The sequence below is a fragment of the Lepus europaeus genome, chromosome 7 (assembly GCF_033115175.1).
Source record: "Lepus europaeus isolate LE1 chromosome 7, mLepTim1.pri, whole genome shotgun sequence".
Classification (NCBI taxonomy): domain Eukaryota; kingdom Metazoa; phylum Chordata; class Mammalia; order Lagomorpha; family Leporidae; genus Lepus; species Lepus europaeus.
The window spans coordinates 64,412,729-64,433,196 of NC_084833.1; the positions used below are offsets into that span (position 1 = coordinate 64,412,729).

Here is a 20,468-nt window from a genome sequence, read left to right on the forward strand (position 1 = left end):
CCTGTCATCGGATCAGCGTGGTGTGCTGGCCGCAGCGCGCCAGCCGCGGCGGCCATTGGAGGGTGAACCAACGGCAAAGGAAGACCTTTCTCTCTGTCTCTCTCTCTCACTGTCCACTCTGCCTGTCAAAATATATATATATATATATGTGTAGAGAGGTGACATGATTTATGGCTGCTTAACTTTTAGGAATCGCCCTCATGTACTTGGTTTCAGCCTTAACAGTCTGGTTTCCTCTCTGCTTTTAGTTTCCCTTTCTTAGCGATTTTCCCTTTCTACCGACTTCTGTGTGATCTTCTGTATGAAAATGATAGGTAGATGGTTTCAGATTCCAATTAGGTTTGAATCTTAAGTTTTCATGACAGTCGGTCAAATTATGATAGAAAAGCCCCCCGGCCCAAGCAGTAAAAAGAACCAGGCAGATTACCCGATGTGGTCTCTTCTGAGGACCCCTAATACACTGACCAGGGACCCTAGACCAGTGCTCTGAGTGTGGAAAATAAACTAAAAGATTTGGAGCCAGCCTACAGATAACCTAGTCACTGCTATTCAGGTATTTCAGGTTGGGCTGCCCAGGAAGCAGCTAAGATGGAGCTTGGCAAGGTGCCTACGAAGTAGTACTCTTGGAACCAATGCTGTGGAAGGGAACCAATGCTCTAACAGGGCAGAGGGAGTTGATATGATGTAGGCCCAAGGACAACCTTTTCTTTTAAATTTTTCACTTATTTATTTACTTGAGAGTTCCCACCTACTGATTCACTCCCCAAACACCTGCAACAGCCAGGGCTAGGCCAGGCTGGGACTGAGAACCTAGAGTTCAATCCAGATCTCCCACATGGGTAGCAGAGACCCAAGTACATGGGCCATCCATCACTTGCTGATGATGTATGTATTAGCAGGAAGTTGGAATCCAGAGTATGACTAAGACTCGAACCCAGGCACTTTGATAAGGAATCCGGCATCCTGAGCAGCGTCTTAACTGCTAGGTCAAACGTCTGCTCTGCACTGACAATCTTAACTGACTGTGTGGGTTGCTCTGAAGCTGAGTTGGACCAGAATGGCCAGGCCTCTATGTCCTCATATTAGATATTGGGTTTAAACTTGGGCCAACGTGGGAAAGAGCATGATTTGGGATGAAGCAGCTTCCTGTAGCTGCAGCAATCTCTGAAGCACATGACAGCTAAAGACTCCTGACAGTACTCCCACTACTGAGGCAACATGACTTCACTGAAGGGGAATCTGGGACTTGTTCCCAGTGTCCATCACAACAGGAAAGCAGAATCCACTGATCCCCATGGCAAAGCCTTAGCCTTGGAATGAAGCACTGAAAAGACCGGGTTAGTCTTTGTTTGTTTTTAAGACAAACACATCAGGTTGTATTCTGGTTGACTTGTGTTCTTTGGCGAAAACCCTGCCCTTTTGTGAGCTCCTTCTTTAGGGCACCAAAGAAATTCCATCATGCATGCCAAGTTACCAAAGTTTTCATTTCGATGTCCCCTAAATTAGAAGTCTTTCCCCCGCTTAATCCGTGTTTCCCTGATTGCTTTACGCTGTAGGTGGCTCCAACTAAGTGACCTCAGTCTTTTCCGCTTTGGGAGGCAGAAGGAATTTAATTTCCGTGACAGAATGGTCTCGGTGCCTTATGACAAAAACGTGTAAAGGTGTGTAAACACACATATAAGATAAATTACATATACAGTACAAATCTGTGTTTTCTGCGGTGCTCCCTACCTTCTGGTCCCTTTTGTAGAGCTCCCTCTGAAGCTCGGAACCTTTGCTAGCCTCTCAGGCTGTCCAGGGAAGTTTTAGGCGGTGATACCTATCCGCCGGCAACCAATAGATGGAAGCGCGGTCGCGGGCGACGCGAGCGAGGGGGGACGTCCGAGGCTGCGCGAGGGGGCGGGGCTACGGCCGGGGCGGTCCCAGGGGCGGGGCGGGCTCCCGCGGGAAGCCAACTGCTGGCCCCAGCGGCCACCGCGCGGCCTCCAGTCCCCGCTGGTCTCCCTGTCGGGCTCCGGGTCCCTGTCGCCCTGCTCTCAGTCGCTGCCTGCTCGCCGCTTCTCCGGGCTGTTCTCAGTGTTTCTCCCTGTCCTCCTCTGTCCCCGTCGCTCGCTGCGCTGCCCTCATCTCCCAGCCTCCGTGCGGGTCGTTCTCCGGAGCTTCGGTGGCCGAGACTTGAAGACTTGTCCCTGCGCCCATGGAAGAGCCCCTTGCGCCCAGCTCTGTCTCCAGAAAGCCCGAGGAGCCAGGGGCCGGGGCAGGTGAGCCGAGCAGGGAGTCAGGAGGGCTCCCTCGGAGCTGGGGCCCTGTGGCTCTGGGGACAGTTTGAGCAGCGCCGCCTGCGTCTGGGAAATCCAGTCGCCAGGGAATTTCGAGTCAGAGCCGCCCTGCCAGCTAGGATCTGACAGCTGGAGACTATTTTTGGCTGCTCCATTTCTTGTGTTCTTCCCCCTGAAGCCAGATTTATACCTTGGAATTAGAATCGCAGAGATGGAGGGGAGCTGACTGGGGAAACGCCTCTAACTAGAGAGGGGTCTGTAGGCGGCGGAGAGAGCCCTAAGCGGCTGGAATTTGGGAGACCTGGGACTGGGTCCAGCCTTTGCCACCAAGAAGCCTTATTCAAAAATGTCCACCTCCATGGGCCTGAGTTTCCCAAACGTACCAAGAGGGGTTTAGACTCCTGGATCTTCAAAGATCTTCCACGTGGCAGGTGTTCTCTAAATGTTAATTGTTAGGAGTGAACGAAAAAGGCCTCCTTTTGGGCCTCACTGGAGGCTCACTGGGAAAACTATGAAGTGTGGAATTACATCGTGATTTTAGCCTGAAATAGGTGGTATTAATCCCATTTTCCAGGTGAGGAAATTGGCGTTCAATGGTAAAGTGACTTGCTAATAAGCATCAAAGCCAAGTCAGACTTCAGAGCCCATGCCACATAATATTCTGGCCCAGCAAGAGGACAGGCAGGACTTAATTGGAAGGTAATTTTATGGAGCAGCAATTACGAATTTGAATTATTCATCAATATGAACAAGTCCAAAGCAGACCTATAGCCGATTCTTCTCTGTCCCTAGTTCCCAGCGCATGATTGCATGAAATAGTTTGGGTGTCAATGCCAAAGCCACCAATTATACTGTCCTCCACATGATCAGCATAATCATAATTCATAAACATTAATGATAATAACTAGTTGTTAGAGCAGTAGCAGAGCCCTAAGTGCAATTGTGAAGACATCAAAAATTGTAATTATTACAGACTATTATTATACAGTGCTTTAAAGTTTATGAAGCTCTTTGAAGTAGTTCTTCATGTTGATCCTCCTAAGCATGTATTATCTATGTTTTACAAGCAAGGGAGAGGTTGAGTAACCAGCACGAGGTCGAATGATATGAACTAGGACTGGGCCATGAATCCAGTCCTTAGGACAAGTTGTGCTTCTCCATTAGTGATCTCCCTACTCCTTCCATCCCACTCCCTGCCTGTCCTGTGCCCCATTCTTCTTAGCCCCAGCAGAACTGGGACTATTAACATATATTAGTGAACTATATGTTAACTAATAGTCATGTGTTTGCTGATGACTAATTGTGTGGTATAACTCATTAAAAAAAGTGTGAACACTTATAAGAGCTTAAAATATGATCTCTCCCAGAGGTAAAGAGGGATTTAAATGCTTTTAAGAAGTGGAATACTGGTTACTATTACAGAAGCATATAATGATAGGGCTACCTTCTAAAAAATGCATTGTTAGATAATTTTGTCATTGTGTATACTTACACAAATGTAGATGATAGAGCATACTACACAGCTAGGCTATGTGGAGTATACAAATTGTATAGACTGTTGCTTCTGGGGCCATGAGAAACAAAACACAAAATCTAAACAAGCACAAGAGAAAGTAATGCAATCAGAGTCAGTAAATGTGAGATGTAAAAGGCTACTGTGGGTATATCACTGCACACTGTTTTACAGCCAGCTCTTCTTAATAAGTAGAGGGAGCACACCTAAATAACAGTGAAAGTACAGTCCAGTAAATACATAAACCAGTAACATAGTCTTTTTTTTTTTTTTTATCATTTCAGGTATTATGTCCTATATGTGATTGTATGTGCTATACTCATAATTTTATATGATCAGCAATGCAGTAGGTTTGTTTACTCCAGCATCAGCACACACATGAATGCATTGTATGATGCTGCTAGGATGGCAAGACATCATTAAGTGATGGGAATTTTTCAGCTCCACTCTAGTATTATGGGACTATCATTGTGTGTGTATGGCCCATGGTTATGTGACAGATAACTGTACTTTTTTTTAATATTTATTTATTTATTTGAGAGGCAGACTTACAGACAGAGGGAGAGACAGATAGGTCATCCATCTGCTGGTTCACTCCCCAAATGACCACAACAGCTGGAGCAGGGCCGATCTGAAGCCAGGAGCCAGGAGCTGCTTCTGGGTCTAACACGTGGGTGCAGGGACCCAAGGACTTGGGCCATCTTCCATTGCCTTCCCAGGCTACCAGCAGGGAGCTGGATTGGAAGTAGAACAATCGGGACTTGAACCGATGCCCATATGGGATGCCGCATTGCAGACAGAGGCCCAACCTACTATGCCACAGCGCCAGCCTCCATGACTGTATTTTTGTTATCATTCACAAGAGTCAAGAAATAAAACTAGAGTATGTAGTGCTTGATAGTCTAAATAATTGTCATATTGTTCTCTTGCTGTGTCATAGGACTTATAACAGCTTCTTAAAGCTGTTTAATTCTGTCAGCCACTCTCCTGGATTTTATAGGTGAGGATCCTGAAGCAGAAAGAAGTTAAAGAACATGCATGGGGCTGGTGCTGTGGCGTAGTGGGTTAAGCCACTGCCTGCAGTGCCAGCATCTCATAAGGGTGCCACTTTGAGTCCTGACAGCTCCACTTCTGATCCAGCTCTCTGCTGTGGCCTGGGAAAGCAGTAGAAGATGGCCCAAGTCCTTGGGCCCCTGCACCCACGTGGGAGACCTGGGAGAAACTCCTGGCTCCTGGCTTCAGATCGGTGCAGCTCCGGGCATTGTGCTCCAGCCATTGTGACCAATTGCGGAGGGAACCAGAGTATGAAAGACCTCTCTCTCTCTCTGCCTGCCTCTCCTCTCTGTGTGTAACTCTGACTTTCAAATAAAATAAATAAATCTTTAAAAAAAAGAAAAGAACATGCACAAGGGCATGTCGTCCTGCCTGGTCCCAATCTGGTGTTAACCATTTCAGCAGCCTGGCTCAGGGCCAGATGTTTACATGAAAGACAGCCTGACCTTTCTTGGCAGGAAAGGCCAACTGGAGGGAATGAGGCATGCTGTAGTATCGTGTGAAGAAGGCCATCTACCTCACCTATCTTGTGATCCTGTGCTAACAGTCCAGCATTGCAGTAAGGGGAGGCCTCTCTTCTGAATGCAATGAAACCACTTCCCCCAGTCCCTGTAGCCTCCAATTCTCTCTTAAGGTAGAAACAAGTACTAAATGAATCATTCTTTGATTCTTAATTCTTGATTCTTGATGCTTGACTTGACCATCACTAGTAGGCTGTGGCTAAAAGCAGTGTACCTTTGTCCCATGGGTCACTGCCCAGAAAGATGCCTGAGAGATCAGTCTAAAATGATCAGACTATTCCTTTGTCCAAACTCTTGAGTGACTCCCTGTATGTGGGATAACACTGAACAAGGTGGCAAAGCCTTCCAAGGCCTGTACTCTGCTGAACTCCTACAGTCACATCTCTGCTCACAGTTTTTTTTTTTTTTTTTTAATAATTTATTTGAAAGGCAGGGTGGCAAAAAGGGAGAGACAGAGGTGTTTTTTTGTTTGTTTGTTTTTGTTTTTGTTTTTTTTTAAGATTTGATTTATTTGAAAGCCAGAGTTACAGAGACAGTGAAAGGTATACATAGAAAGAACTTCCATCTGCTGGTTCATTCCCCAAATGGCTGCAATGGCCAGGGCTGGGCCAGGCCAAAGCCATGAGCCAGGAGCTTCATCTGGGTCTCTCATGTGGATGCAGGGCCCAAGGACTTGAGCCATCTTCTGCCCCTTTCCCAGGTACATTTGCAAGGAGCTGGATTGGAAGTGGAGCAGCCGAATCTTAAATCAGCACTCCTAAGACCTGGCACCCATATGGGATGCGGGCATCGCAGGTGGTAGTTTAACCTGCTAGGCACATGCTGGCTGGATGTGGGTTTCTTGAGAGCAGGGACCTCTGATTCTTTCCATCTCAACACCCACATTATGGCCTTCAGGCACCTAGAAATATTTATTGAATGAATGAAGAAGGCCTTAAAGCTAGTGTTTACATCCTGATCACATTTAAATAATTTGTAAGATAGTGCTGGGGGCTGAGCGCTGTGGCATAGCAGGTAAAGCTGCCACTTGTAGTGCTGGCATCCCATATGGGTGCCGGTTTGAGTCCCAGCTGCTCCACTTCTGATCCAGCTCTCTGCTGTGGCCTGGGAAAGCAGTACAAGATGGCCCAAGTCCTTGGGCCCCTGCATCCACATGGGAGACCTGGAAGAAGCTCCTGGCTGCTGGCTTTGGATCAGCACAGCTCCAGCCATTGCAGCCAAATGGAAGACACACCACCCCCCACCCCACCCCCCCGCCTGTCGCCGCCCTCTGCCCCTCTGTAACTCTGCCTTTCAAATAAATAAATAAATATTTTTAAAAAAGGTAGGGCTTGGATGACAGGTAGTCTGAGGGAAAAAACAACTCTAAGCTTGGTTTTGTCTGCTTGACTTCCTTTTTGGGCCTCAGAGAAGCAGAACACCAGTTTTCTTTGAGAAGAGTACTGGGAGACCTTCATTGTCAGCTTTGTGACAAGCTGACTTTGCTGTCAAATGACGGATAAATTATAATAAACCCCTTGTAGCTGAATTTGCCAGAAAGTAAGAAATCCTAAGGGACTTGAAGCCAAGAACAAACTGAGCACCAGAGCAGACATCTCCTTCACCTGCCTTCCACAGCCCTGCAAGCTTGCTGCCCTCACCCAGAAGTGTGGGTGTTAAGGGGCCTGTTGTCACAGCAAATAAAGCTGCCGGTCCGCATGGGTTAGATTCTAGTTAGAACTGAGAGCCCTGGCCGGCGCATGTGGCTTAACAGGCTAATCCTCCGCCTTGCGGCGCCAGCACACCGGGTTCTAATCCCGGTTGGGGTGCTGGATTCTATCCCGGTTGCCCCTCTTCCAGGCCAGCTCTCTGCTATGGCCCGGGAAGGCAGTGGAGGATGGCCCAAGTCCTTGGGCCCTGCACCCGCATGGGAGACCAGAAGCACCTGGCTCCTGGCTTCGGATCAGTGAGATGCAGCGGCCGCAGCGGCCATTGGAGGGTGAACCAATGGCAAAAAGGAAGACCTTTCTCTCTGTCTCTCTCTCTCTCACTATCCACTCTGCCTGTCAAAAAAATAATAATAATAATAATTGAAAAGAACTGAGAGCCCTATGTGAAACTAGGTCCCATGATAATCTATACACTCTGATAGGGTAGACAAGGCAGGGAACTCTTCCTGCTGACATAAAAGGTTGCATTTGATCTTAGGCTCCAGTACAGGGAAAAGGTTTCCCTGGAGAACTGTTAAGCACAGGCAGGCATTACTCATAGGGATCTAGCTGGGTTTTTATTTATATTGTCTGAATGGCCTGGGAACCTTACACCAATAAACTGATATCAAAAACCATCCCTGGCTGGTATAGCCCTGAATGTTTGACAAAGGCAAATGCAGAGCCCCTCTGGATACAGATACACTTGACGCAGGCTCTGTAGGATACCCTCTGGAGTCTGAAGAAGAGATTTGTTAACCTGAGAATGTGTATTGTTTGCTTTGTGCTGTTGAGACCATTATGATGCCTTTGTATAAAAAAATAAACACTTGGGTGCACCTGTGCCTCCCCTGTGCTCTCTAGAAGTGGAATGATAGAGCAGAGACCTGTTATGCAGGCCAGCATCTGGGTATGCATACACATTGAGCTGCCTCCTGTCCTTACAGAGGTCATGGAAGAAGTGACAGCGTGCTCCTTCAACAGTCCTCTGTTCCAGCAGGAAGACAAGAGAGGGATTACCTACCGGATCCCAGCCCTGCTCTACGTCCCCCCTGCCCACACCTTCCTGGCCTTTGCAGAGAAGCGTTCCACGAGCAGGGATGAGGATGCTCTCCACCTGGTGCTGAGGCGAGGGTTGAGGACTGGGCATTCGGTGCAGGTGACTCCTTATCCCAGATCTGGGCCTGGGCTTCAGTTTTCACAGAGCTCAGAGTACATCAGGGTCTGTGCTTTTTCCCTTCAGTGCAAGAAAGCCTTGTGTGAGGTTTTTGGAGGAAAAAGCGGTACAAACAATGGCTCTCGTTGAGTGCTTATTGTGTGCACGTTGGATCCTCACAGCATCTCTGTGTCATGCATCTATTGTAAGTCCTGTGTTACAAATGAGGAAATTGAGGCTCTGAGGGGTTATCATTCATTCAAGGTCATGCAGTTATAATGCAAAAGTAGGAGCACACTTCAGACTCAGTCTCAATTTCCAGAGGCTTCCATGCTCCACTCAGATTCAGCTAACGTGAGATTGCTTTCCATTTCTATTGCCGCTAACCTTTGTAAATCACCCCGGGAAGTAAGCATTGCTAGTTCAGTTTTGCTGGTGAGGGATCCTTGTGTTCTAAGAGGTAAGTAATGTGTTCATTTAGTCAATGACAGAAGAATGACAGTGACGACCACACTGTGGCTTCCACTGCTGAATGCTTTAGGAGAGGTCCATGTTAGTATCCCCATTTCACAGGAGGAAACTGGGTCTGAAAATTAAGTAACTTGCTTTGGGCATAACATCTGATGAGTGGCAGACCTGGAGTTTGCCCTTAAGTAGTATATTTGTACTGTATTTGTAGTAGAGAAAGAATGGTGACTGCTGTTGGTCTGGGAGCTGCAGGGTTATTTCAAATCTCATATTTCCTATTGTTGCTTTCCTCTCTCCCAGAGCTGGCTGAAGTGAAGATCAAATGAGATAGTGGTTTTGTAAAATATATATAGCTGTATCTCTATCTCTTTCTATATATACCTTTGTAATAGGCACTTTAATCCCCTCTAACTTGCCCAGCTTTTCTACCTATAGATGTCTGAAATCACACCATTAAAGTTTTGCAATGAATGCATTCTGCTGCTATGGTACAAATGCTTTTCTGTTGGATGCAGGCCTTGCCAGCAGCCCCTGTCCTCGCTCTTGATGACATTGGTTCCATTTCCCAATGGGGACATTTTTCATTTAGGGAATTTCCAACCCCTGCTTTTCCCTGCGGTTTCCCAGGCCCTGACTTCTGCTTGAGTAACTGCCTTCCACAGAGGCCCAGCCCTGCAACCCATGGAGCTTGAAGTTCTGGCTCTTTCATGTCCTCTAAGCAGGTGTTCCCTCTGGTCATGTTACCTCACTTTTTAACAAACCACATCTGTACATAACCTCACTACCAAGTAGTCATATATTCACAAGAACATCCACTTTAATTCATTCTTGCTTCTCTTTGTTTTATTTATGCTCATTCTTTGATTTACTTGATTGTAGAATTTTTTTTTTTTTTGACAGGCAGAGTTAGTGAAAGACAGGTAGAAAGGTCTTCCTTTTTCCGTTGGTTCACCCCCCAGATGGCCACTACGGCTGGCATGCTGTGCCGATCTGAAGCCAGGAGCCAGGTGCTTCCTCCTGGTCTCCTATGTGGTTGCAGGGCCCAAGGACCTGGGCCATCCTCCACTGCCCTCCCGGGCCACAGCAGAGAGCTGGACAGGAAGAGGAGTGACTGGGACAGAATCAGGCGCCTCGACCAGGACTAGAACCCCGGGTGCCGGCGCCGCAGGCGGAGGATTAGCCTAGTGAGCCGCGGCGCTGGCCTGTAGAATCTTGAGAAGACTCGTTAGCCAAACTTCTTTCTCAACATAGAAATCCTCTGTATTCCACTGGTAGCTACTAATAGCTTAGTGGTGGTTAAGAGCATGATTTTGGAGTCAGTCTAAGACCTACCAGTTACTGGTTATGTGACCTTGGATACTTCCTGTTATATCACCTGTAAAATGTAATTAATAACAAATTATAACAAATTACAGAGTAACAATTCAACATCAGTCACTTTTCATAAAAAGATCTGACTGTAGAAACCTTTAAACAAGGAACAGAATCCAATGGCAAATAAGTCTTTTTTTTTTTTTTTTTTTAAGGCAGAACAAGAGAACATGCTTCCATCTGCTGATTCACTCCCCCAATACGTGTAAGAACCAGTGCTAAACCAGGCCAAAGCCAGGTACCAAGAATTCCACCTGAGTCTCCCATGTGCTTGGGCCAATATATGCTGCCTGCACATTAGTAGGAAGCTGGATTGGAAGCAGAGATGGGACTCAATCCCAGTCACTCTTAATATAGGATGCAGGCATCCCAAACTGCAGCTTAACCTATACCTGCCTTTTTTTTTTTAATTAAATGAGATAACCTTTGCTTCTCTATAATGACACGTTGGTCTTGTTCTACCTTCTGGGGCTGTCAAGTCAGTCTGTACATAGTACAGATAAAATCCCATGGAACAGCTTCCTGAGATACCTGGAAGCAGAGTTCGTGCCCAGTAAGTCTTCTGTATTCTGGGCTAAACAGTTTCAGTTCTTCTAGAGACTTAGGCCACAGTCCTGATTTGTGATGAATGTTCTTGGGAACTAGTCATGGATTTCAGTGTCCGTATTCAAAGTATGATAACTCAGAATTGGACTTTAGACCTCAAGGATAGACAGACCATCTCAGCAGCGATGTGGATTATTCCATCTTGTATCTTTGTATTAAGCCTGATACAAAATGGTATTTACTTTCTGGGGAGCTTCATTACACAGCTGATTAATACTGTATAGAAGGTCAGTAAAAAAAAAAAAAACCTCCAAGTTTTTTTTTTTTTACATTTTGTTAAAATTTTTAAGTTGTAGAAAGATATATCTAACATAAAATTTACTATCTTAAATCTATCTTAAATACTGTGTAGCAAGTCAGTTAAAAACCTTCACTTTTTTTTTACATTTGTTCTTAAAATTTTTTAATTGTGGAAAAATATATCTAACATAAAATTTACCATCTTAATCATTTTTAAAAAGATTTTATTTATTTATTTGAGAGGTAGAGTTACAGACAGAGAGAGGGAGAGACAGAGAAAGGTCTTCCATTGGCTGGTTCACTCCCCAAATGGAGTTGGGCTGATCTGAAGCCAGGAGCTTCTTCCAGGTCTCTCACACGGGTGCAGGGTCCCAATACTTGGGCCATCTTCTACTGCTTTCCCAGGCTATAAGCAGAGAGCTGGATTGGAAGAGGAGCAGCCAGGACATGAACCTGCACTCATATGGGATGCTGGCACTGCAGGTGGAGGCATGCTACAGTGCCAGCCCTATATCTTAACCATTTTTAAGATTTTGGTATCCATGGGATGGGGGCGGAGGTGTCCTAGAACCAATCCCCTGCAGATACAGAAATGACTGTACATCCTATTCCGATTTCCCTGTCTCCTATAGACTGTCTATTGTTTCTTGGGTGTCTTTCATACAGAAGCAAAGAAAAACAATTATATCTTCTGAATAGTCCTTTCTGGAACTTTTAAAATGTGAATTAATAACATTTGCATAAAACATAAATGTCAGACACACAAAACATGCATGTGAGCTCAGTGAATTATGACAAAGCCATCATTGTGAACACACTGCCCGTCAAGTTCACTAGCAGTATCCCATGAAATAGATCCCATGAAACAGAACAGTGCTGGCGCCTGAGAAGCTTCTCTTATGGCCCCTCTTTCCTTCCCAGAGGTAATTACTATGCTAATGTATAGCTGTAGAGTTTAGTTTTGCTTATTTTTAATCTATATATTTTTTCTGACTGACTTCTTTTGTTTGTTATCTTGCAGTTTGTCAAAATTATTGTATATATCTGTGACTTGTTGATTTTCATTGTTGAATGAATTTCATTGTATGAGTATATCACAACTGATCTATTCTGTTGGCTATTTCGGTTAATTATTATGAGTAGAGATAATTCTGCTGTGCATATTCTTGTATGCATTTTTGGTACTATGGGGTGCATTTTTGTTAGATATAGATTTAGGAATGGAGCTACTGAAGTATCACAGGTGTGTATATTCACAGCAGTAGATAATGCCAGCAAGTTTGCTAGAGTGCTTGTTGAAGGGGCTGGTCTGCTTTGGTTCCGTCTTTATTCCTAGGATTTAGCCCTTTAAGGCTTCATCTCAAATCATGTAGCATTTACCAGGGCCTGGTTTTTGTCCTCCTACCCTCAAAAGGTTATCAAATGGATCACTTGGTTTCTCAACCTTTCAGTGACATCTTTGAGAATCAGTAGGGATTATTAGAAGAAAAGGGAGTTGAAACAGCAGGCTAATATGAATGAGCTCTTAGTTCTTGGACTATAATTCATCATTGCCTTATTTTCTCTCTGGTGTTTTCAAACATACATTTTTTGTTTTAATATTTCATATATTCTTTCAAGTTCTCAGTGGAAGGGTTGGTCCAATTAATTAGTTTGTTGTAACTAGAAGTTCCTTTCTTCTACATTTCTTATGTAAGAACAAGCATACTACATACACTGTTCCCTATTTTGCTTTGTTTATTCAGTAGTATATTATGGAAGTATTTTCATATCATCAGTATATATATGAAAGGAAATGTCTTCCTCTGTCTTTGTTTCTGTTTCTTTCTCCTCCCTCCCTCTCTCCTTCCTTCCCTCCCTCCCTTCCCCTCTTTCTCCCTTCCTTTCTTTCTCTCTCTCCCTTCCTTCCATCTTTTCTTCCTTCCTTTCTTTCCTTTTCTTTTTGTATTTTATAAAAAAGTATTTAGCTACTATCATGTGCCAGGTACTGAAAATAAAACATATGTGTACCATATTTTTTGAAAATTTTAAAATTTTATTTGATAGGTAGAGGGAGGGAAGAGAGACAGATGTGGAGAGCTCCCATCCACTGGTTCAATTTCCCAAATACCTATAATGACTGGGTCTGGGCTTGGCCAAAACCAGGAGCTGGGGCCTCCATCCAGGTTTCCCACATGGGTGGCAGGAAGTCAAGTTCTTGAGCTATCACCACTGCCTCCCAGGGTACACATTATCAGGAAGCTTAAATCAGGACCCAAAGCCAGGACGTGAACCCAGTGACTGCAATATGGGATGTGGGCATCCCAACTAGTGTCATATATTTAGGCCAAACATCTGCCAGGGCCCTAATACTTTTAATGAATCATATGTCTTCCTATTAGTATCTCACACCTCCTCTTTTTTTTTTTTTTTTCTTTCTTTCCCCTTGTCTAGTGGGGTCCCCTGAAGCCACTGATGGAAGCCACATTACCTGGGCATCGGACCATGAACCCCTGTCCTGTGTGGGAGCGGAAGAGCGGTCACGTGTACCTATTCTTCATCTGTGTGCAGGGTCATGTCACCGAGCGTGAACAGATTGTGTCAGGCAGGAATGCTGCCCGCCTTTGCTTCATCTGCAGTCAGGATGCTGGATGTTCGTGGAGTGAGGTGAGGGACTTGACTGAGGAGGTCATTGGCTCAGAGGTGAAGCACTGGGCCACATTTGCTGTGGGCCCAGGTCATGGTATCCAGCTACAATCAGGGAGGCTGGTCATCCCTGCATACGCCTACTGTATCCCTCATTGGTTCCGTTGCTTCCAGCTACCATGCAAAACCAGGCCTCATTCCCTAATGATTTACAGTGATGACCTAGGGAGCTCATGGCACTATGGCAGATTCATTAGGCCCATGGTGACAGTGGAGTGTCAAGTGGCAGAGATACCTAGGAAGGATGGACAACCTGTGCTCTATTGCAGTGCCCGAACACCCTACAGATGCCGGGCAGAGGCTCTGAGCACTGACCATGGTGAATGCTTTCAGAGACAGGTCTTGAGCCCACAACTCTGTGAACCTCCACATGGCTGCCAAGGCAGTGTGGTGAGTTTCCAGCCTCCAGAGATCTCACATAGGAGCCAGATCCCTAGTGGCAAACATACTCCCACCATTCAGAAGAGTCCTCTGCTGGACAGTTCACTGAGGCTGAAGGAGGAAGCTGGACAGCTAGCAGAGTCATGGCTGTTGTATTCACACCCTGCCAGTAAGAAACGGAGGGTCAACCTAGGCATCTACCTCAACCAGAACCCCTTGGACACTGCCTGCTGGTCCCAACCCTGGATCTTGCACTGTGGACCCTGTGGCTACTCTGATCTGGCTGTTCTGGAGGAGGAAGGCTTGTTTGCATGTTTGTTTGAGTGTGGGATCAAGCGGGAGTGTGAGCAGATTGCTTTCCGCCTGTTTACAGACCAACAGATCCTGAGCCACATGCAGGGGGACTACACCAGCCCTGATAGGGAACCTGAGTTGATTCAAGACTAATTGGCTTATGCTCCAACTTTCTATGGAAGGGGATGGCAGCCACAGTGAGAACAACAGAGGTTACTGAAGCCTATAAAGAAGGAAAGAAGTTAATATTCTGCTCCCTAACTTTTTTTCATTTCTCCTCCTACAAAGGGCAAAATGAAAATTTTGCCATAGCTAGCTACTGCAGTGGAAAGAGCACTGAACTGAGAGTTGGCAGACTTTGATGTAGTCCTGGCTCTGTCACTGGCTTGCTTTAAGACCTTGGAAATGTCAGTCGAACTCTATGGACCTCAGGTTTCCTTCTGTATTGGTTCTGTGATTTTTTGTCTTCCCATCCATCCCTAAAAACATGCTTCAAGTTCTGGATCCATAAAGAATTCAGATCCCAAAGTAGAACTCAGAGGACTTACCTTTTCAATTGACTTGCCCCTCACTGAGTGTGAAGTTATAAGCAGACGACATGGAAAAAAGGATGATCTGGATGTCTTCCTCCATTTCTCATAAGAAAAGCATCACACCCTCCTAATCATGCTCAAAACTCTATCCTAGAGTAATTAAGTGAAACAGTAGAATCACGAGGTCACCTACCTTCTCCAGCCTTGCAACTCTGCTCAACCTTCTCTTTCTCATCCAGAAAGCAGCATTTCCCAAGAAGAAAAACAAGAAATTAATTGTCAGTAGTCTTTAATAATGATGTTTATCACTTCTGATGTCATTATGATGATCAAAGATGAGCCTGGAGTTTATTTATTAGAATGGTTCCTGAAAGGAAAAGGATATGGGTTAAGACTTTGAAACAGTGGACAAAACTTAACCGTCTCTACCCTCAAGGAGCCTGCAGTTTAAGGGATTAGAAGAGGAAGAAAATTCAAGAAGACAAATGCAGCTTGTGGGATGGTTTGTAGATGTTGGGCTATAAGTTGGGGTGATGGTAGCTCCTGATAGCATTGGCTTAGTTGCATCTTCAGTAAGCCTGGATCCATCAGCCCAGAGGCTTGTGCAGGCTGCTGGGTTTCCCCTGGGTTTCTCTTTCTCAGAATGCTGTTCTGGGCTAGCCATGCCTTTCCCAGCTGAGGAGGTCTTCTCCATTTAAGTAGGTCTCTGGATTCCCAAGCTTCTGAATCAATCCTATTTGTTTGAGCCTACTTGTGAAATGGGGAAGCTTCTCTAAGAGTTTTGGGGCTGAACTTAGCTGGCGTTGGGTCTCTCAGATGATACCAGAATGCTCCTATCTTAGATTATATCCCCCCCATAGACTTACTGTGGCATAAATTCTATCACGATTTATTGTTTGTCACATTTTAGGAGGTTAATGCCTTAAATTGGTATCAGTATTTTTGGTGCTGGGTAATGACCATGGTGAGCAAATCTTAGTCATAGAATGCAGCCAAAGGGGCTAGGGTTTGGACTTGCACCAGTCAGGTGAAAGACAGTCCTACAGGGTGAAAGTAGAGGTTAACTTTCCCTACTTCAGCATATTGTTTAAGTCCATATTTTAGAGTGGCTTTTTAAAAAAAGATTTATTTATTTATTTGAAAGAGTTACAGAGAGAAAGAGGCAGAGAGAGGTCTTCCATCTGCTGGTTAACTCCCCAAGTGGCTGCAATGGCCAGAGATGGACCAATCCAAAGCCAGGAGCCTGAAGCTTCTTCCACGTCTCCCACATGTGTGCAGGGGGCCAAGGACTTGGGACATCTTCCACTGCTTTCCCTGGCACATTAGCAGGGAGCTGGATTGGAAGTGGAGCAGCTGGGACTTGAACTGGTGCCCACATGGGATGCCGGCATGACAGGCAGCAGTTTTACCTGCTATGCCACAGCACTAGCCCTTAGAGTGGCTTTTATAAATTCCCTTAGTTTCTCATACATTTGCTAAAATTATCTCCCCAATTCACAAGATCATCCATTCACTTATGTGTACATTAATCCAAATATTTCTTAAGTAGCTGTGCATAATGAAAAGTACTTTCTATTGTCACTCCTTGGTCCAGAGTCATTTGTGGTTCCCCATTGCTTGCTAAAGGATGTTTACATTTAGCCTAACACATAGAACCTTCCAATTGGTGATGAATTAATGGCTAAATACTTCCCTCTACTTCCTATGTGAAGCCCACTGTCAGGGAAGACCTCCATATCATGTTGGCAAATGGAGGGCAGCAGGGGCCTAGTGGTGGACAGAGCTGGTGATGCAGGGAGGAATTGGGGAAAGAAGGAGGCATTAAGAGGGCAGCCTTCTCCTGAAGGGTAGCAACTCTTTGCTCAGTAAAGCTTTCCTGAGCACTGTACCCCAAGTAGATTGAAATAGGGAAGATGGCTATCCTCTTTAACCAGGGCAAAAGAAAGGCTAAGAGAATGAGAAAATAAAGACTTCCTTAGGACTCTCCAAGAAGGGAGTCAGGGAAAGACCTCAGTCACATGCCAGTGTGAACCAGATTTCAAATCCAGAACTCATGAGACACCCATGTCTCTAAATTGCCTTCTCCTAACTCCTTTCCATTTGACTCATGTTTGTTTCTCCTTAGCAGTTAGCAGTAAAACTATTAATGGGAAAGAGTCTATTAATTTATTTTAGGAATAGTAAGAAAAGAGGGTTGGGGACATAGCTGAAATCAAGAATTAGGACTAGAGTGAGGAACAGGATGGGTGATGGCAGCTGTGAAGAAAGAATGGTGGATAGGAATCCTGGCACCTGTCAGCAAAGGGAGAGTAACACAGACATGAGTGTTAGGCTAAAGATATGGCATAGGTGGCAGCTGCTGTGGAGAACAAGTGACAACAGGCTGGAGCTGTTCCCTGACATCTGTGAAAAGGGAGAGACGTGGACAGGCCAGCAGCTTAGTCTGCAGAAGGAGTCCTACCCAACCCTGTAACTTGTAGCTAGCTCAACTTGCCCATGTTCCAGGTGGCCAGCAACGACAGCTTTAGGCACTCCAATTCTATTTGTATCAATCACCAAGACCTCCAGGGCCCTGGGACCTATACATGATACTGGTCCCCTGAGCCCATTTCAGCCACTTTCAGACTGGTAGAGTAGGAAAGACAAGGCAGGTGATGGCAGCTGTGAAGAAAAGAGGAAAGCACATGGGAAGCCAATAATCTATAAAAGCATGAAGAAAGGATTATTATAGACTATGGTTCTTTGCCTTCTGAAGCTTCCCACTCTTCCCTTTGTGTGTTTAGAATGAATCCATACAGCACAGATGGCCCACCGTTGACAGTGCAGGAAAGTATGGTTAGGGGCCTCTTGCTGCTGGTATCTACCCAGACCAACTTCCTATCCATTGAACCTGCTGGCTCTGCTCATGCTCCTCACCTCCTCAGCTCCCAATAATTACCTCAGGCCCTTGTTGTTTGGGTACTTTTATCTGGACCTGTTTCTCATGACCATCAGTTTCCCCTCAGCCACAGAATACCATGTGGCTACAGTTAGAGGTAAGAAACTTACCCTGCCTGTTGGGAAGCACAAACGACCTATAGAGGTCCACCTGAGCCCACAGTCTTCTACCAAGGGCAGTCATATTAGTCAGCTTTTTGTTACTGCAACAAGATGCCTGAGAAAATCTACTTACAAAGCAAAGGGAGGTTTATTTAGTTCACAGTTTGAGAGGCTGAAAGTCCAAAGAGCATGATGCAGACTTTGGTTCTAGTCAGGGTTTGGGTGCAGTGGTGGGGTGCATGTGAAGGAAGGATCATATCCAGGAAGTAGAGAAGACAGGTTGGACCCAAGCTCAGGCTTTATAACAGCCCTCTGGTGAGAACTACCTTCTGAGGACACACCCCCAGTGACCTGAGGACTTACTAGGCCCCACCTCCTGAAGTTTCTGCCACCTCCCAGTAGCGCTGACCTGAGGACAAGCCTTTAATACAGGGGTCTTTGGGACACCCCCTGACTAATATCCAAACTACAGCCCCTGTAGGATTTGATATCTCCACTTTGGCCAGATTAGGCTGTTCCCTCTTCTCCAGTACTCCCCAAGTTTTCCCACTACATTATTCAGATAGATGTGTCATTCTTTTTGCTGCCAAGGTTCATGGTCTGAGTTCCCCCTTGAGCCTTACCACAGACTACCCCCTGTGTTATTGTCTGTGTTGTGCCCTCTGGGCCTCTGCTGGGCTGTAGATGCCTCTCTATGTCCTTTTTATCTTTTTACCAATGGCTTACCTATAGATATATGCTTTTTCTATCCTATCCTGAATTCCCTGAAGGTAAGGACTGTGTCTGATTCTTCTCTGTGTCCTCTGTAACCAGCATAGGGCCTGATGCAGAGTAGCTAGCAATAAAGCTATGCTGAATGAGTGAATGCATCCACAATGCTTGGCCTTGTGGAGCATATTGAGGAGGCCAGGGAAGTTCTGCCCTAGGGTGGAAGATGTTGCCTCCTTCTGGACTGCAAATCATTTGAGACCTCTTTGCACTCACTCTGAATGAGTGTTGTCTGCTGCCGGCTCCCTGGTCATAGTACTGCCTGGAAACGGGCTTTAATTCTGGTTTGGACTTGACTCTGTCTAGATATCCTGTGGAAGATGCCCCAAGCCCAAAGGCATTCCTTCATGTGGAGTTCTCATTTCATTGCCGTGTCCCCTCTGCCCTTGAGTGGGTTTTCTACAGTTGCCTCTCATGTAGGACTTCAGTAGAGATACTGTGGCTCAGTGTGTTGTGTGTCTGCTCTGTGATGCCCAGTGTTACAAATATTCTCTGTGCCATGCAACTCTTGCCACTCTTTGAAACATGAAAGATAAATAAAGAGCTTGATTATGGTGACTAGTGTCTGTTGTTAAACTGAGAGCTGATTATGATCCTAATATCTAGTTTGTTTTCAGCTTCTTTCAAAAAAATGCATTTGAAGCAATTTCTTCTTTTCATAAGAACTTTTGTTTTCAGAAAACTTTATTAATAATTCTTTGTACTTTTGCACGTTATTGTTTGAACATAGTTATCTGATAAGACAGGCAGGTCAGGGATTACCGTGACTGATGTGGCAGCATGATGTTATGAGCTTTTTTTTTTTTTTTTTTAAGATTTATTTATTTATTTAAAGAGTTACACAGAGAAGAGGCACGGGGGGGGGGGGGGGTGTCTTCCATCGCTGGCCTACTTGCCAAGTGGCTGCAGTGGCCGGAGGCACGCTGATCTGAAGCCAAGAGCCAGGAACTTCTTCCAGGTCTCCCATGCGGGTGCAGGGGCCCAAGGACTTGGACCATCTTCCACTGCTTTCCCAGACTATAGCAGAAAGTTGGACTGGAAGTGGAGCAGCCAGGACTCAAACCAGAACCCATATAAGATGCTGATACTGCAGGTGGTGGCTTTACCTACTATGCCACAGCACCGGCCCCAGCTAGTTTGTTTCTTAAAAATAGTTATGTAGATGGCCGGCGCCATGGCTCAACAGGCTAATCCTCTGCCTTGTGGTGCCGGCACACTGGGTTCTAGTCCCGGTCGGGGCACTGGATTCTGTCCCGGTTGCCCCTCTTCCAGGCCAGCTCTCTGCTATGGCCCGGGAGTGCGGTGGAGGATGGCCCAAGTGCTTGGGCCCTGCACCCCATGGGAGACCAGGAGAAGCACCTGGCTCCTGCCTTTGGATCAGCACGGTGCGCCGGCCGCAGCGCGCTGGCCGTGGCAGCCATTGGAGGGTGAACCAACAGCAAAGGAAGACCTTTCTCTCTGTCTCTCTCTCTCACTGTCCACTCTGCCTGTCAAAAATAAAAATAAAATAGTTTTGTAGGGCATGGAATTGGTGTCACAGTTAAGTCACCTCTTGGGATATTTGCATCTCATATTGGAGTGTTTGGTTCAAGTCTTGGCTACTCTGCTTCTGATCCAGCTTCCTGCTAATGCATACCCTGAGAGGCAGCAGGTGATGGCTCAAATACATGGGTCCCTACCACCCACACAGCAGCTCTGGATGGAGTTTCAGGCTCCTGACTTTGGCCTGGTCCACCCCTGGCTGTTGCAGGTATTTGAGGAATGAACCATCAGATGGAAAATCTCTATCTGTCTGCCAATTTCTCTCTGCCTTTCAAATAGAATGAAAATAAATAAAAAATTTTAAGTTTTTTAATAATAATTATACAATAAT

General features: G+C 45.7%; 1 protein-coding gene across 2 annotated transcripts; it reads left to right on the plus strand.

The window, feature by feature from the left end:
• The first annotated feature begins 1,978 nt into the window (after positions 1–1,978).
• Positions 1,979–19,145, plus strand: NEU3 (neuraminidase 3). 2 transcript variants are annotated; one of them, XM_062196715.1, is made up of 3 exons: positions 1,979–2,261; positions 8,002–8,213; positions 13,329–19,145. In XM_062196715.1, the coding sequence occupies exons 1-3, from the start codon at positions 2,198–2,200 to the stop codon at positions 14,406–14,408; spliced, it is 1,356 nt and encodes a 451-aa protein (XP_062052699.1). In that variant the 5' UTR covers positions 1,979–2,197; the 3' UTR covers positions 14,409–19,145. The 2 variants fall into 2 exon arrangements, with proteins under 2 accessions (XP_062052699.1, XP_062052700.1); XM_062196716.1 differs by lacking the exon at positions 1,979–2,261 and adding an exon at positions 2,846–2,978.
• The last annotated feature ends 1,323 nt before the right edge of the window (positions 19,146–20,468 follow it).

Bases quoted from the DNA above. Each gene is read 5' to 3' on its own strand.
- NEU3 (XM_062196715.1), top strand. From the start codon at position 2,198: ATGGAAGAGCCCCTTGCGCCCAGCTCTGTCTCCAGAAAGCCCGAGGAG. The intron at 2,262-8,001 runs GTGAGCCGAGCA...CTGTCCTTACAG, and splicing joins GGAGCCAGGGGCCGGGGCAG to AGGTCATGGAAGAAGTGACA. The intron at 8,214-13,328 runs GTGACTCCTTAT...CCCCTTGTCTAG, and splicing joins GGACTGGGCATTCGGTGCAG to TGGGGTCCCCTGAAGCCACT.